The 16,914-nt window shown below is 67.4% G+C and overlaps 2 protein-coding genes and 2 long non-coding RNA genes across 5 annotated transcripts; 1 reads left to right on the forward strand and 3 right to left on the reverse strand.

Moving 5' to 3' along the window:
• Positions 1-27: 27 nt before the first annotated feature.
• LOC142825600 (uncharacterized) lies at positions 28-7,135 on the forward strand. The gene is made up of 3 exons (XR_012899979.1): positions 28-143; positions 5,542-5,658; positions 6,998-7,135. It is a non-coding gene; the product is annotated as an uncharacterized LOC142825600 (long non-coding RNA).
• On the reverse strand, positions 332-4,951 carry LOC142825601 (uncharacterized). Its single transcript, XR_012899980.1, has 4 exons — positions 4,844-4,951; positions 2,118-2,542; positions 1,498-1,671; positions 332-808 (listed from the first exon to the last, which is right to left on the reverse strand). It is a non-coding gene; the product is annotated as an uncharacterized LOC142825601 (long non-coding RNA).
• On the reverse strand, positions 6,883-8,303 carry LOC142825598 (uncharacterized). Its single transcript, XM_075917512.1, has 5 exons — positions 8,145-8,303; positions 7,772-7,930; positions 7,528-7,693; positions 7,263-7,339; positions 6,883-7,149 (listed from the first exon to the last, which is right to left on the reverse strand). The coding sequence occupies exons 1-5, from the start codon at positions 8,224-8,226 to the stop codon at positions 7,007-7,009; spliced, it is 627 nt and encodes a 208-aa protein (XP_075773627.1). The 5' UTR covers positions 8,227-8,303; the 3' UTR covers positions 6,883-7,006.
• Positions 8,304-13,856: 5,553 nt separating this feature from the next.
• Positions 13,857-16,801, reverse strand: LOC142825599 (galanin peptides-like). Of its 2 annotated transcripts, XM_075917515.1 has the most exons (6): positions 16,272-16,757; positions 15,800-15,877; positions 15,582-15,636; positions 15,411-15,500; positions 15,279-15,341; positions 14,148-14,997 (listed from the first exon to the last, which is right to left on the reverse strand). In XM_075917515.1, the coding sequence occupies exons 1-6, from the start codon at positions 16,362-16,364 to the stop codon at positions 14,945-14,947; spliced, it is 432 nt and encodes a 143-aa protein (XP_075773630.1). In that variant the 5' UTR covers positions 16,365-16,757; the 3' UTR covers positions 14,148-14,944. The 2 variants fall into 2 exon arrangements, with proteins under 2 accessions (XP_075773629.1, XP_075773630.1); XM_075917514.1 differs by having other exon boundaries at positions 13,857-14,997; positions 15,279-15,500; positions 16,272-16,801.
• Positions 16,802-16,914: the final 113 nt, after the last annotated feature.

Raw genomic sequence — 16,914 nt, forward strand, 5'->3', positions numbered from 1 at the left:
GCCAGCTGAAGGAGCTGCAAAGCTGGAGGGGGGGGGACGGAGGAGTCGATTCCCCCACCAATCACACTGGGAGCTGCACATGCAGCTGGCTGGAAGGAGCCGCCGGGGCCGGGGCGCTGGACAGCTGTTGGCAGCTGCTGCAAGTAAGGGGGGGGGGGGCTGGTCACATCTCAGTATTGGGCTGAGGCGGCCACAGCCGGGTGGGGGAGGGGAACCCAGGGCCAGGCTGGGGGGTTGTTTTTGTAGGGTCTCCCTCCTTTCCTGACCCATAACAACAGAAGGCCGGGTTGGGGGGGGGGGGAACCATGTTTATTGAACCTCACAAGTCCCATTGGGTCTAAGAGCAGCTGCAGAGCCAATCCCCAGAGGGGCCTGAGCCCCCCCTTCTGCCTGGGGGGGGCAGCGCCAGCCCTTCTCTGTGCCAGAAAACCCCAGCCTGTGTGGGGGGGGGGGGGGCAGGGCCCTAAGTACATGTCCCAGCTCCCCCCATGGGAGCGTAGAGAGTGGGGGGAGGCTGAGAGCTGGACTGTTGGAGTTTTATCGGGGGGGGGGGGGGGTCAGAGGAAGTTCCCGGTGGGGAGGTTAGCCGGGGACAGACACTCCAGCTTTGGGGGACTTGGCTTGGGCTGCTCAGAGCAGGCCGGGGGCGGGTCCCCAGAGGGCGTGGGTGGGGCAGGGAGGGGGGGCTTTGGTGGGGAGTAGGGCCAGGGAGGGGCCTGGCCAGTCGGCTGCGGGGGCGGGAACTTTTCTTCCTCCGTCTCATAGAAGAACCATTCATAGGAGCCCTTGGGGCTGTCCAGGTGCAGCGCTGGGGGGGGAGATGAGAGTTATGGGTGGAACCCAGCCCCTCCCCTGCGCTAACCACTAGACACCCCTTCCCCTTAGCCAGGACTAGGACCCAGGCATCCAGCCCCCCCAGCCCCTCCCCTGCGCTAACCACTAGACACCCCTTCCCCCGAGCCAGGACTAGGACCCAGGCATCCAGCCCCCCCAGCCCCTCCCCTGCGCTAACCACTAGACACCCCTTCCCCCGAGCCAGGACTAGGACCCAGGCATCCAGCCCCCCCAGCCCCTCCCCTGCGCTAACCACTAGACACCCCTTCCCCTTAGCCAGGACTAGGACCCAGGCATCCAGCCCCCCCAGCCCCTCCCCTGCGCTAACCACTAGACACCCCTTCCCCCGAGCCAGGACTAGGACCCAGGCATCCAGCCCCCCCAGCCCCTCCCCTGCGCTAACCACTAGACACCCCTTCCCCTTAGCCAGGAATAGGACCCAGGCATCCAGCCCCCCCAACCCGTCCCCCGCTCTAACCACTAGACACCCCTTCCCTCGAGCCAGGAATAGGACCCAGGCATCCAGCCCCCCCAACCCGTCCCCCACTCTAACCACTATGCCCCCCCAAGCCAGGGTAGAACCCAAGCCTCAGGGCCCCCAGCCCCCCCGCTCTAACCACTAGACCCCCCTTCCCCCGAGCCAGGCGTGCGGGCCCCGCTCACCGAGGTCATCGAAGGGCCCGTCCTGCAGGCGCTGGTGCGTGAAGGACGCCCCCTTGGCCCCCCGGCGGTAGGCGCAGTAGATCCCGGCGAAGAGGCAGAGCAGGAGGACGCAGGTGGCGAGGAACAGGGTCATGGCGTGCGCCCCCCCAGCCCGCGGCGGCTCGGCCGGCCGGTCTGCGGGGAGAGCACTGCGGTGGGACCCAGGCGTCCGGCTCGCCCGCCCCTCCCCTCGGGGTCTGCACCGCCTTCCCCTGCCCCATGCCAGGGCCCTCTTTGTCCCCCCCGCTCTCCTACCTGCCCCGTGCACCCCCCTGCTCCCGCGTCCGCACTCCACACACACCCCCTGCTCCCCCTCCTCCCCCATATTCACGCCATCTGCTCCACCCAGCCTGCCCAACACCCCCCACATCCCTCCTGCATCCCGCCTGCTCCCCCTTGCTGCACCCCACCCTCCTGCACCCCCGCTCTGCATGCACCCCCTTTTAGTGCCTCAGTGCACCCCCACCTGCACATGCCTTAAGGCACCCCATGAACCCCCCTCGCTGCCCACATGCTAACGCCAGCGCCTCCCCCCGGCATCCCCACTCCCCAAACCCCTGCCCCCCCCAAAGCCCCTTCACCTCTTCTTCGCTCCACACGCTCCACCAGCAGAACCATCTCCACCTCTCGGGGCCCCGGGGCCCCCTGCTGGCCGGCATCTCCTGCCACGGCCCCCGGGGTCCTCTGGGGCCGGCTGTCACCTGGGGTCCCCTGGCCCAGTGTCACCATGGGGTGGGCCAGGCTGCTGGGGGGCAGGGAGGGGCTAGGGGTAGCGGGGAGCGGCCCCGTGGGGCTAGAGGAGCTAGAGGGAAGGGGAGACCCCCCAGTGTCAGGTGAGGGGGCAGGAGTGGGCAGGGAGGGGGGTGCCCCATCAGACAGGGGGGTGGGGTCAGACCAAGGGGCAGTAGGAGAGGGGGACTGGGAGGCTCTGGCAGAGAGACAGGCCCCGAAGGCCAGCAGGGCCACTGGTAGCCAGGGGGAGTCCTGGGGCAGCATCGCCTGGCACCTGGGGGGGCAAGAAGGGGGCGTAAGTTGGGGAGTTAGGAGGAGCAGCCCTGAGTGCTTGGGGGAGCCCCCCCCCGCCTGCCCCCCTGGACCCAGCACCCGCTGCTGCCCCCACAGCTGGACTTGCTGATTGTCTCAGCTCACAAACCCCAATAGCCCTGCCCCACCCCCTCACTCTGTCTCCCCCACCCTCCCTTACGCTCCCTGGAATGGGGCAGGACACTGGATGTGGGGTGCAGGTTCTGGGAGGGGCTCAGGACAGGGGATCGGGGTGCAGGTTCTGGGAGGGGCCCAGGGCAGAGGATCAGGGTGCAGGTTCTGGGAGGGGCTCAGGGCTGGGGATTGGGGTGCAGGGCAGGGGATCGGGGTGCAGGTTCTGGGAAGGGCTCAGGGCTGGGGATTGGGGTGCAGGGCAAGGGATCGGGGTGCAGATTCTGGGAGGGACCCAGGGCAGCGGATCGGGGTGCAGGTTCTGGGAGGGGCCCAGGGCAGGGGATCGGGGTGCAGGGCAGGGGATCGGGGTGCAGGTTCTGGGAGGGGCCCAGGGCAGGGGATCGGGGTGCAGGTTCTGGGAGGGGCCCAGGGCAGGGGATCGGGGTGCAGGTTCTGGGAGGGGCCCAGGGCAGGGGATCGGGGTGCAGGTTCTGGGAGGGGCCCAGGGCAGGGGATCGGGGTGCAGATTCTGGGAGGGGCCCAGGGCAGGGGATCGGGGTGCAGGTTCCTGCCAGGCGGCGCTAGCTGTGGGCAGCCCCTGTTTGAGGCACGGGGGGGCTAAGGCAGCTCCCTGCCTACCCTGGCCCCACTGCTGCAAGAACCCAGCAGGTCCTGGTGGCACTTGTGGGGGGGAGGGGCAGGGGGCGCCACGCACTGCCACACCCCCCAGGCCACACCCCCCAGCTCCCATTGGCCATGGTTCTCAGCCAATGGGGGCTGTGGAGGAGGGGGCCACAGGGACCTGCCAGGGGCCACGTGGGGCTGGGAGTGGCGGGCGACACCCGTCGAACCCGGGGCGTGGCCCAGCCCCTAGCGCCCCCCCACCCCGCACACGCAGCTGTAACCTAGCGACAGCAGGGAAACTGCCCCCCGGGACCCCCCCCGCTCTTGGTTACGAGGCTGTTGTTGGTAACCCCATGCCAGCGGCGCAAACAACCCCCTTCCGGTCCCCGCTGGGCTCCCTGCCTCCCATTCTCCAGGAGACCTGCCCCCCCATGGAGATGGGGGGCCATGAAGTTCTTCCTGCCCCTCCGCTGTTTGGCTCCTCCCCCAGCTGGAAATGCAACTCCCCCCCCCCCCCCCCGCCTAGTCCTGGGCCCCTTGTCGGGTGTGTGGGGGGGGGGGAGAAGTAGTAGTCCTGGTTCCCCCCCCCCCCGCCTAGTCCTGGGCCCCTTGTCGGGTGTGTGTGTGGGGGGGGGGGGAGAAGTAGTAGTCCTGGTTCCCCCCCCCCCGCCTAGTCCTGGGCCCCTTGTCGGGTGTGTGTGGGGGGGGGGGGAGAAGTAGTAGTCCTGGTTCCCCCCCCCCCCCGCCTAGTCCTGGGCCCCTTGTCGGGTGTGTGGGGGGGGGGGGGAGAAGTAGTAGTCCTGGTTCCCCCCCCCCCCCCCGCCTAGTCCTGGGCCCCTTGTCGTAGGGGGGGGGGGGAGAAGAAGAAGCAGTCCTGGTCTCCCCCCGGGTGCAGGAATTACAGCTGCTTTTTGAGGTCCCCCCCCCCCCCAGGTTGGGATAACTACACCCTCTCTCCCCTTACCCCCCCCCCCCCACTTGCTCGCCTGCCCCTTTAAATACCCAGAGGCAGGGGAGTCACAGCTGCCTTCAAAGAGGTGTGGGGAGACCCAAGGTCCTGTCCCTTTAAACTTCCTGGGGGAGGGGGGAAGGGACGTGCTCTGCCCCCAGCACCTGGAGAAAAATAAGGGGCTGTGGGTATTTAAAGGGGCAGACACTCCCTTAAATACCTCCCCCCCCCCCACTACCACCCACACACACCCCAGTTTCCTCCTCTGCAGGCCCCTGCCTGCTGGAATTGGGCACTGCCCCTTTAACAAGGAGGGTGGGAAGGGGTTCTTTGGAGTGGGAAGGGATACGCATACACCCCCAAAATGGGGCACTGCTCCTTTAAGTAGTGATCAGCCCGTCCCCCCACAGCACAGGGGTGCACCCGCCCTCCCCCTGGACAGAGTCACCTCCGCCCAGGAGCAAGGCCACTACCCTTTTTAATACCTGGAGCAAAAATGCTGGGGCTCCCCACTCCTGCCCCCCCCCAGGCCCGCCCACACGGGAGGGGCTTTGTGGTACCCCGTGTCCGACTCACCTGGGTGGGGGAGCAGAGAGCAGGGGAGACTCAGCTGCCTCCAGGCGGGAGAGACACACAATGAGCCAGGTGGGGGGGGGGGGCGGCTGCTCCCTAGCAGGCCCCCTGGGATGTGGGGGTGGCAGGATGACGTGCCTGTCCCATGGGGGGCACAGCTAGGAACTCAGCCATAACAACCAGAGCTGGGCTGCCACCTCTGGGGCTGGGGAGCAGCGCCAGGGTGGGGGAAGGAGACGGTCACAGGAAGCGGCGGGGGGGGGGGGGGGGTAAACAGGACTCACTGCACTGTATGTCTGAGGGCAAAGCTCCCTTCCTCCCCCTGCCTCCAACTGATAGCCCACGGCAGGGCAGGGCATCGCGTCACCTAGCAGCAGTAGCTCGGGCAGGATAAAAGCTCTACTGTTGCTGCCAGTTGGAAGCCACCCCCACAAGCCCAGCAGCAGCCTGGCCCCGGCCCAGCAGCTGGAGGCAGACAAGGTCAGGGAGTTTCTCGCACAGCCAGTGGGAAGGGGAAAAGTCACACCTCCCCGTCTACTAGCATGCAAGTCCGGGCCTAGCTCGCTCCCGGGACGCGCTCAGCCGGCCAAGCAGGCCTGGGATGGGGAAACGGGCCCCACAGCTCTGACTGGGCGAAGGGCGGAGGACAAATCATGGGGCAGTTCTCAGGCTAGGGAGGAGGTGACGAGCAGCTCCCCCAGGTGTGCAGGGGCCCAGCATGGCACAAGTCCGGGGACCAGGGCGTGCAGAGGACACACGGTTACAGGAGCCACTGACGTGGGAAGCGTTACAAGGAGGTCACGCTGACCTGAGTGATGGTAGGTGCCTCAGTTTCCCCACATGCTGCACAGCCGCAGAGGAGGGGGAAAGATGCTGTCCACTGGTTGCACAGACCAAGGGGTGATGCCCCTAGCATGTGGGGCCCAGCCCCTCCACCCCCAGGGAGACCCACAAGAACACCTATGGGTGTCCCACTGGGGAGGGGCAGACTGAGGATGGGTTCCAGGGGTGGGATGGTAGGGGCTCCCCTCCTGAAAGCCGTCTAGGGATCAGGCAAGGCTGAGTGGGAGCCCAGGGTCGATTACGGACAGGGCTGCATTCACTGTTACCCCACAAGCAAGAGACCCCCCCACTGCTCCTGGGGAGCAGCCATGCAGTGAAAGCTGCAGGACCCCCCCCCAGCAAAGGGGCAGGCAGTGTCCTCCTACTGCCAGGGAAATCCCCCCACAACAGCGAACAAGCCCTTCAGCTCCGGGCCTGCCGGCAGACCCAGGAGACTCAAAAGAAACACTAAGGCTTGGTCTACGCTGGGGGGTTGTTGCGCCAGAAGTATGCAAATGAGGCCAAGCGTGGAATATCACCAAGCCTCATTTGCATACCTAATGAGCACCATTTTTGGCAGAAGAGGCTCATGTGCCAGAAGGAGCATCAACACGGCCCCGTCTTGCGCACGAGGGGTTTTCTCGTCCTTCTGGCGCAAGAGCCTCTTCTGCAAAAAGTGGGTGCTCATTAGGTATGCAAATGAGGCTCAGCAATATTCCATGCTTAGCCTCATTTGCATACTGCTGGTGCAACCACCCCCCAGCGTAGACCTAGCCTAAGGTGGGCCCCACAAACAGGAGGATGGAACAACTTGTCTCTGTGGAGATCGCCTGGAAGAGGGGAGCGGGGAGATAGAATACGGGTCCGTAAGACCCAGCGGGGGGGCAGGAAGGGAGTGTTATTTACCCTGTTCTCCCCCCCCCTTGGTTCTTGTGGGGTGTAAGAGTCACAGTGACATTAACAGGCCATGGGAAGGATGTCCCCCCCCCCCCACAGGGCAGCCGGTGGAACTCCCCGCCTGGGGATGCCGTGAAGCCCAACCCACCGTAGCAGGGTTCAGAGCGCGGGCAGGCAGACCCCTAGGAGGTGGGACAGGCAGGGGGCCAGCCGGATGCTCCATCTGCTGCCAGGGGAGAGATCCCTCACTAACTGCCCAGGGACCACAGGGGCAGACAGGGCTGGAGGCTCCTTTCCAAGGCTCAGACGGACACAGCAGGGGGTAGAAAGCAGAGTCTTTAATGAAGCGGGGGGGGGGGGGAAGCCCACGGGATACACGGCAGGGCAGGGGGGAGGTTCTTGCGCCAGGCAGCCCCCCCAGACAGCGGATCTCTCCAGCCAGCAGGGTCAGCGGCGCCCGAGAACCAGGAGCAGCCCCGTGGCCACCAGGAGCAGCAGGACGGAGACACTGAGCAGGACGGTGATGAGCACCATGCCCCCCGAGCGGCCCCCCGGGCTGGGGTCCAGGGTTCGGAAGCTCCGGGGCAGACCTGGGAAAAGAGGCGGGGCTTAGTGCTGCAGCAGGGGCGGGGGGGCAGATCAGAGCCAGGCCTCTGGAAGGGGAACCCCCAGGACCCAGACACCCCCCCCCCCCAGCTCTTACCTCTGGTCTCAAAGGGTCGGGACCAGTTGGTCACAGCCACCGGGCTCCCGGCCAGGCTGGACAGAGCAAACCGCACCCTGCGGAGATCCAGGCATCAGGGACTTAGAAGGACAGGAACAGAGGAGTCCTCCCCCCAGGATAAAACCCAGCCTGGCTCCTCCCACTTCTGCTCTAACCACTAGCCATCCCTCCCCCCCCCCCTTTATGCTTCCAACAACCCACCCCGCAGTTTCCACCCTCCCAGGCACCTCCCCAGCCCCGGTACCTGTAGCTCCGGCCTGGGAGCACGTCCCGGGTGCAGGTGTCGTTCAGACAGGCCAGGCCTGGCCCCACGTCGTAAGCAAACACCCACGGGGAGGGGGGCTCCTCAAACAGGGGGCTGCAGGGGGGCACCGGGAAGCCCTGGGGCACTTTGTAGGTGGCGTTGTCCCCTGAGGGAGATAGCAACATGGAGCCACGGCCCAGAAGCACCCCCCTCTAACCACTAGCCCCCGCTGCCCCCCCAGTACCTGCAGGCTGCACATGCACTTGGATGGTGGCCGAGGCCCGGGGCACTTGGCTGGGGTCCACGCTCGCCTGGCGCCATCGCTCGTAGAGGCAGTAGGCCGGGCGCAGCCGCAGGATGGTGGAGAGGCGAGAGGCCTCAGAGTAAAGGCTCACGGGGTAATCTGGGGGGGGGGGGGGGGGGGGAGAGAGAAGTGAGACTCTCCCCTGATCAGAGCAGCTCAAGTCCTTATCCGCTCCAGGCCAGGAGAGAGCCAGGAGTCCAGGCTCCCTGCTCTACCCACTAGTCCCCACTCCCCTCCTAGAGCCAGGAAAAAACCTGGGCCAGGGCTCAGCAGAAATCAGCCCCCCCCCCCCCCATTGGTAAGCCCAGCTCACCCAGGGGAGACAGCACAGCAGCCCCCAGACCCAGCCAAAGGGGAAAAGGCAGGAGCAGGTGACCCCAGCATTGACTCCCCATGGCTGCCTGGCCACCCAGCAGCTACAGCCAAGCGTGGCCCAGGGCTGGGGCTTAAATGGCTCCCACCCCTCAGCAGCAGGTGGGAAGGGCGGGGCCCTGGGCTGGGATTTAAAGGGGAAGAGACCCCCCCCCACATGCAATCCTGCTGCTTGTGAACCGTGGGGTGGAGCTCCCTGCCTCCCACCCCCGTGTGTCCTGGGGGGGATCCCCCTGCCTCCCACCCCCGTGTGTCCTGTGGGGCATCCCCCTGCCTCCCACCCCCGTGTGTCCTGGGGGGGATCCCCCTGCCTCTCACCCCCGTGTGTCCTGGGGGGGATCCCCCTGCCTCCTACCCCCGTGTGTGTCCTGGGGGGGATCCCCCTGCCTCCCACCCCGTGCGTGTCCTGGGGGGATCCCCCTGCCTCCTACCCCCCGTGTGTGTCCTGGGGGGGATCCCCCTGCCTCCCACCCCCGTGTGTGTCCTGGGGGGGGATCCCCCTGCCTCCCACCCCTGTGTGTGTCCTGGGGGGGGATCCCCCTGCCTCCCACCCCCGTGTGTCCTGGGGGGGATCCCCCTGCCTCCCACCCCCGTGTGTGTCCTGGGGGGGATCCCCCTGCCTCCCACCCCCGTGTGTCCTGGGGGGCATCCCCCTGCCTCCCACCCCGTGCGTGTCCTGGGGGGGATCCCCCTGCCTCCCACCCCCGTGTGTCCTGGGGGGGATCCCCCTGCCTCCCACCCCCATGTGTGTCCTGGGGGGGATCCCCCTGCCTCCTACCCCCGTGTGTCCTGGGGGGGATCCCCCTGCCTCCCACCCCCGTGTGTGTCCTGGGGGGGGATCCCCCTGCCTCCCACCCCTGTGTGTGTCCTGGGGGGGATCCCCCTGCCTCCCACCCCCGTGTGTCCTGGGGGGGATCCCCCTGCCTCCCACCCCCGTGTGTGTCCTGGGGGGGATCCCCCTGCCTCCCACCCCCGTGTGTCCTGGGGGGCATCCCCCTGCCTCCCACCCCGTGCGTGTCCTGGGGGGGATCCCCCTGCCTCCCACCCCCGTGTGTCCTGGGGGGGATCCCCCTGCCTCCCACCCCCGTGCGTGTCCTGGGGGGGATCCCCCTGCCTCCCACCCCCGTGCATGTCCTGGGGGGGGATCCCCCTGCCTCCTACCCCCGTGTGTGTCCTGGGGGGGGATCCCCCTGCCTCCTACCCCCGTGTGTGTCCTGGGGGGGATCCCCCTGCCTCCCACCCCTGTGTGTGTCCTGGGGGGGATCCCCCTGCCTCCCACCCCCGTGTGTCCTGGGGGGGATCCCCCTGCCTCCCACCCCGTGCGTGTCCTGGGGGGATCCCCCTGCCTCCTATCCCCCGTGTGTGTCCTGGGGGGGATCCCCCTGCCTCCTACCCCCGTGTGTCCTGGGGGGGATCCCCCTGCCTCCCACCCCGTGCGTGTCCTGGGGGGATCCCCCTGCCTCCTACCCCCCATGTGTGTCCTGGGGGGGATCCCCCTGCCTCCCACCCCTGTGTGTCCTGGGGGGGATCCCCCTGCCTCCCACCCCCATGTGTCCTGGGGGGGATCCCCCTGCCTCTCACCCCCGTGTGTCCTGGGGGGGATCCCCCTGCCTCCCACCCCCGTGTGTGTCCTGGGGGGGGATCCCCCTGCCTCCTACCCCCGTGTGTGTCCTGGGGGGGATCCCCCTGCCTCCCACCCCTGTGTGTGTCCTGGGGGGGATCCCCCTGCCTCCCACCCCCGTGTGTCCTGGGGGGGATCCCCCTGCCTCCCACCCCGTGCGTGTCCTGGGGGGATCCCCCTGCCTCCTACCCCCCGTGTGTGTCCTGGGGGGGATCCCCCTGCCTCCCACCCCCGTGTGTCCTGGGGGGGATCCCCCTGCCTCCCACCCCGTGCGTGTCCTGGGGGGATCCCCCTGCCTCCTACCCCCCGTGTGTGTCCTGGGGGGGATCCCCCTGCCTCCTACCCCCGTGTGTCCTGGGGGGGATCCCCCTGCCTCCCACCCCGTGCGTGTCCTGGGGGGATCCCCCTGCCTCCTACCCCCCGTGTGTGTCCTGGGGGGGATCCCCCTGCCTCCCACCCCTGTGTGTCCTGGGGGGGATCCCCCTGCCTCCCACCCCCGTGTGTCCTGGGGGGGATCCCCCTGCCTCCCACCCCCGTGTGTCCTGGGGGGGATCCCCCTGCCTCTCACCCCCGTGTGTCCTGGGGGGGATCCCCCTGCCTCCCACCCCCGTGTGTGTCCTGGGGGGGATCCCCCTGCCTCCTACCCCCGTGTGTGTCCTGGGGGGGATCCCCCTGCCTCCCACCCCTGTGTGTGTCCTGGGGGGGATCCCCCTGCCTCCCACCCCCGTGTGTCCTGGGGGGGATCCCCCTGCCTCCCACCCCGTGCGTGTCCTGGGGGGATCCCCCTGCCTCCTACCCCCCGTGTGTGTCCTGGGGGGGATCCCCCTGCCTCCTACCCCCGTGTGTCCTGGGGGGGATCCCCCTGCCTCCCACCCCGTGCGTGTCCTGGGGGGATCCCCCTGCCTCCTACCCCCCGTGTGTGTCCTGGGGGGGATCCCCCTGCCTCCCACCCCTGTGTGTCCTGGGGGGGATCCCCCTGCCTCCCACCCCCATGTGTCCTGGGGGGGATCCCCCTGCCTCCCACCCCCGTGTGTCCTGGGGGGGATCCCCCTGCCTCCCACCCCCATGTGTCCTGGGGGGGATCCCCCTGCCTCCCACCCCTGTGCGTGTCCTGGGGGGGATCCCCCTGCCTCCCACCCCCGTGCGTGTCCTGGGGGGGATCCCCCTGCCTCCCACCCCCGTGTGTCCTGGGGGGGATCCCCCTGCCTCCCACCCCCATGTGTCCTGGGGGGGATCCCCCTGCCTCCCACCCCTGTGCGTGTCCTGGGGGGGATCCCCCTGCCTCCCACCCCCGTGTGTCCTGGGGGAATCCCCCTGCCTCCCACCCCCGTGCGTGTCCTGGGGGGCATCCCCCTGCCTCCTACCCCCGTGCGTGTCCTGGGGGGGATCCCCCTGCCTCCTACCCCTGTGTGTCCTGGGGGGGATCCCCCTGCCTCCCACCCCTGTGTGTCCTGGGGGGGATCCCCCTGCCTCCTACCCCCGTGCGTGTCCTGGGGGGGATCCCCCTGCCTCCTACCCCCGTGCGTGTCCTGGGGGGGATCCCCCTGCCTCCCACCCCTGTGTGTGTCCTAGGGGGGATCCCCCTGCCTCCCACCCCTGTGTGTGTCCTGGGGGGGATCCCCCTGCCTCCCACCCCTGTGTGTGTCCTGGGGGGGATCCCCCTGCCTCCCACCCCTGTGTGTGTCCTAGGGGGGGATCCCCCTGCCTCCTACCCCCGTGCGTGTCCTGGGGGGGATGCCCCTGCCTCCCACCCCTGTGTGTGTCCTAGGGGAGGATCCCCCTGCCTCCTACCCCCGTGCGTGTCCTGGGCGGGATGCCCCTGCCTCCTACCCCCGTGTGTGTCCTGGGGGGGATCCCCCTGCCTCCCACCCCTGTGTGTGTCCTAGGGGGGGATCCCCCTGCCTCCTACCCCTGTGCGTGTCCTGGGGGGGGATCCCCCTGCCTCCCACCCCTGTGTGTGTCCTAGGGGGGGATCCCCCTGCCTCCCACCCCTGTGTGTGTCCTAGGGGGGATCCCCCTGCCTCCCACCCCCGTGCGTGTCCAAGTCGAGGGGATACCCAGGTTTTGGGGCCAAGGGGGCCTCCAGAATGGGAAAAGAGGGTTGAGGTTCCTGTGAGTGGGGGGCACAAGTGTTTTCCTGGGGCTGCCAGCTGTGCCCTGGGGCCTGTGTGACATGGGTCTAGAGCAGGAGTCATAGATCCCCAGGGCCCAACCAGCCCCTCCCCCAGCTGCCCCGACTCCTATTGTGCCCCCCAACTGGGTACAAAGGGGGACTTGCCTCAGGCCCACAGCCTACAGGGGTCCTCTCCCCCCCGGCTGGGAGAGACAGCTCAGCCCCACTTTCCCTGCCAGCTCGTTAGGGTGCTGGTTAACGAGTCCGGTGCTAATGAGCCCTGGAGAGCGAGAGCCCCCCCCCCATTCCTGGAATCACCCACTCGTCATGGACAGCAGTGAATCATGGGCGGGGGCCGGGGCACCGTCTAATGAAGCCTTTGTGGGGGAGGGGAGAGCAATTAGGAACCAAGGGCCACGGGGCTGGCCGTCTGTCCTACCGACTCAGGGCTCGCCCCCCTATGGGTGTCAGACTCGGGGGTCCCAGGAACCCCCAGCTCAGCACGGGTGCTGTTGATCCGCGACCCTCCCTCCCCCACCAGCCGCCTGGGCCTGCATCCCGCCGGGAAGGAGGGGGCCGGCGGGGATGAAGCGCCGCGGGAGCTGGGCTGCAGGAGACGGGGGTTCGCTGGGGCGCTTCGGGAATCGCAGGTAACCTGCGGGGGGCAGCACTGGTCTGGTCTCAGCTGGGGGTCTCTGGGCCAGGGAAAGCGGGAACAGAGGAGATGTTGCCCCCCCCCCAGTGGGTGGGGTGGGGCAGGGCCATCTGTGTCGGGGGAGGGGTCTGTGTCCAGGGGGGCTCTGACGCTCTTCCTGTCCCCCCAGGGCCAGCGATGGACGTCCTGCCTGGCGCTGCGAGAGGCCTGGTCCCTGTCACCTTCCTCCTGGGCTGGGCTTTGCTGCTGTGTTCAGGGGCACGGCTTCCCCCCAACAGGTACCGCCCCCCCCCCCCCCAGCTCGGGAGAGAGCCCAGGAGTCCTGGCTCCCAGCCCCCCTGCTCTAACCACTAGAACCCGCTGCCCTCCCAGAGTTGGGGAAAGAACCCAGAAGTCCTGACTCCCAGCCCCCCTGCTCTAACCACTAGAACCCACTGCCCTCCCAGAGTTGGGGAAAGAACCCAGGAGTCCTGACTCCCAGCCCCCCTGCTCTAACCCAGGCCTGGCCTTTGGGCAAGGCGAGCTAGGGGGTTGCCTCGGGTCCCGTGCCACCCAGCTCCCGGCCCTGACTGGGAGCCATGCGGCCCAGCCAAACAAAGCTGACTTGGGCCCCATGAACTCTTTGGCCGGGCCTGCTCTAACCACTAGACCCCACTCCCCTTCCCAAGCCAGGAAAGAACCCAGGTGTCTTGGTCTCTCCCTAGGCTGTGGACGCGAGAGGTCCCACAGGACCCCACCGACCCCAGCCCAGCTTGGGACCTCCAGCAGCCGCCCATCATCCTGCAGGACTGGAGCCTCGGGGTGCTGGCTGGAAAAGGGCAAAGCAGGAAGTCCCACCTCTGGAGCAAGCCAAGACAGGAAGTCCCGCCTGCAGAGCTTGGGCTGGGGCGGGAAGAGAAGCATCATGGTGGTGGATGACGCGGCCTTCCGGGAGCGCAGCAAGATGCTGATGGCCATGGAGCGCCAGAAATGGCTCAACGCCTACCTGCAAAAGCTGCTGGTGGTGAACCCCGACTGTGGGGGGGAGTCTCCATGCGTCCCCCCGGGGGCCTCGCACCCCACAATAAAGGATCTTTGCTTTCTGTTGCCCGACTCAGCCCCCAAACCATGAGCCCGTCTTCTCTGGAGTAATGGGCCCCTTCTCTCCTGCCCTGGGTCTCCCCACATAGCTGGTACCTGCTCCCCATCTTTCTGGGCTCCCCCCTCGTCCAGGGCCCCCCAAACCCAGCCCCCTTCCATACCCTCTTCCCCAGGAAGGGAGGGAGGGTTGGGAGCTAACAGGACAGACCCCCATTCTCTCCTTCTGCTGTGGGGACCAGATATGCCAGGAGTCCCCTTGCTGTGACCCCCAAGCTCCCCCCAGCCAGGGGGCTGCCCCATTTCTGCCCAGGGGGGACGCCTCTCTCAGAGGGCCAGGGTGAATGTGTCCACAGCAGGCTCATGGCTGCCCCAGGCAGGGAGCTAGGTGGGTGGGACCCACTGGAGGGCAAAGAGTTGAGAGAGGTTGGGGGGGGTTGCTGGGGCTCTCACAGTGAGGGCTCGGGGGGAGGATGGGCATCTGGCTCCTGCTCTCCCCCCACCCCCAAGCCAAACACCACACAGGAATATCAAGCAGCAAAATATTTATTGGTTGGTTGCTCAGGGCATGCACCCGATCCCAAGGCTGGGACAGCTGTTCCTTCCCCCCAGAACTTGGGGCTCCCCAGCCACATCTGTGCCCCCCGTGCCACCAGCCACCCGGCTCAGGGAGTGGCCGCTTAGCAGCAGCTCCTCAGTACGTCACTGGCTGCGGTGGGAGAGTCTCCCGGAGAACCGGAGGCACAATGGAGCGGGGCCACAGCCCTGGCCCTGTTCCCCCATAGAACATGATGTGGAGGGCATTCCGAGGTGCCATGGGAGGGGAAACTGAGGCAGCGAATGACAGAGAAGGGATGTAACAACCTCCCCCCGACACAGGGGGAGGCAGTTGCAGAGCAGGGGAGAGAACCCAGGAGTCCTGGTTCCCAGTCCCATTGCTCTAGCCATTAGCCCCCACTCCCCTCCCATTATAACACTCAGGGCGCTTTGGTGTCCTTTCTGCCCCCACCCTTTGAGCCAATAGTGTTTTGGGGGGTGGCTGCAGGGAAACAGGAAATGATATGGGGCACTGGGAAGGCTAATTGCCCCTGCTTGGCTGGGGGGGCACTCGAGGGGGTTAGGGGCAGAGTAAGGGGGCGGGTAGTGGGCAGGTGGGAGGGCTGGGTGTGCCCACACTGGGCCTGGACAGCTCTTGGGCACTGCTGGGGAGGGAGGGGAGTCTGTCGCTGGGGGGGGGGCTCCACACGCAGGCAGCTCAGTGGGTGTTGAGGGGGGCTAGGTCTGGCTGGCCGCTTCAGGCAGGGGCAGACGATCCAGGGCCCCCAGCTCTGCAGTGGGAATGAGAAATCGAGATAAGGCAAGAGCCCCACGGACTCCTCCCCCCAGACCCACTCCCCTTGGAGAGCCAGGCACCCAGCCTTCCCCCACCTGGCTCCAAGCCGCAGACCCACCCCCAGCCAGAAGAAAACCCAGGTGTGCCCCCCTCTAACCATTAGACCATGTTTCCCTCTTGGAGTCAGGAAGAGAACCAGGTGTCCTGGCCCCAGCCCATCCCCTGCTCTAGCCACTACACCCCTCCTGCTCCGCTCCCTCTGGCCCTGGCACTCACCTGGAAGACACAGGGAGGGCTGGAAATCCAGCAGGGGCTGGAAGCCGCGCTCAGCCGGGGCACCTGGAGGAGAAAGGGGCAGGTGAAGGGGGTGCAGAGAGGGAACCTGAGGGGACTGGGGCCAGGACTCACCCTCAAACTCTGCTCCCAGCTGCATCTGCTCCTCCACAGCCTCCCGCTTCCCGGCCAAGGCCCCCTTGTCCATCAGCGGGCGGTGGGCATCTGCGGGGAGAGAGAGAGAGTGAGGGGGGCGGGGAGCCAGGACCCCGGGTTCTCTGCTGGCGGGGGAGGGGGGATACTCACGGGGGCCCAGCAAGTAGCCCGCACTGTTCAGAGTCCAGCCACGTTTGTCTTTGAGCTGCAGAGAAAAATCCCCATTAAACAAGGCGCTTTGCCCCCCTGCCCAACTGCAGGGACACCCCCCCCCACGATGTGTGTGTGGGGGGAAATGGAACAACTCAGCAGGCCCTGGGGGGGCCAGAGGGGGAGGGGCTGGCCAAAGGCCACGGGGGAGCTCTCACCATCAGAGGGATCGCGGCACAGTCGCCCAGCAGCCCCCACAGCAACAGAGAGAGGCAGAGCAGAGCAGGGGTCCCCATCTGTGAGAGAGAAAACCCGGGAGTCTGGGCCCCCACCTGCTCTAACCACTAGCCCCTCCTCTCCCTCACAGAAACAGGATTAAACCCATCCAGGCTCCTTCTGCCTCTGCCCCCCACACTCCCTGCTTATCCCACACGTCCGGCAACATCCCCGGCCCAATGCTGCAGGATGTTTCTGTCCCGTCCCCCCAAAACCTTCCACCCCACAGATCCAGCATTGGGCTCCCCCAGCCCTGCCGGTGCCCCTCACTCCTGTCCTGCAGCCCCTGCCAACCCAGCCCTGCCAGTGCCCCTCGCTCCCAACCCACAGCCCCTGCCCGCCCGGCTCTGCCCCCCAGTGCCCCGCACCCCCTTAGTGACAGTGTCTGGTCCGGGTGGCCTGCGGGAATCTCACCTCCAATTCTGCCCTGTTCTGGTAGCAGCTGGGGCAAGAGGGGCCGGATTTATACACAGCAGGGACTTGGGGGGGGGGGAATGGGTGCGTCATATGGGGGGTGGAGGAGAAATTGACGTTAATCGCCCCCCACGAATTGGGGGGGGCTAGTTAATTTATTTTGCCTCTAATTTCTCTTCTCCACTTAGGCATACGGGCCCGAAAATTGGCATAATTAGAGCTAATTGAGTCCTGCTCGAGGGCGGGGGGGGGTCTCTGCCGGATGCTGCTGCGTTGATGGATTATATGGGGGGGGGGCTGGTATCGCCGTGCCTCAGTTTCCCCAGCATTGAGCCCGCCCCCCACTCCCTTTTAGCAGCTAGGAATCCCCCCGAGCAGGGGAGCGAGCCCAGCAGCCCGAGCCTCCCCCCCCCCCTGCAGCCTCATTAGGGAGCCGGGGGCCCCGGCCCGGCAGCACAATTAGCGCCTCGGTGCGAATCCGGAGCGCGCGTCACGCGCCAGGACCCCGGGCGCGGCCGCAGGGCGGGGCGACTCCTGTCACTCTAGGGGGCGCTGGCTGGTCTCCCTTCTGCGCACGCGCAGCCTCCCTAGCCCCACCCACTGTATGGGGTCCCCCCAGAGGACGCTGATTGGCTGCTTCTCG

The sequence above is a fragment of the Pelodiscus sinensis genome, unplaced genomic scaffold, assembly GCF_049634645.1.
Source record: "Pelodiscus sinensis isolate JC-2024 unplaced genomic scaffold, ASM4963464v1 ctg144, whole genome shotgun sequence".
NCBI classification, from domain to species: Eukaryota; Metazoa; Chordata; order Testudines; family Trionychidae; genus Pelodiscus; species Pelodiscus sinensis.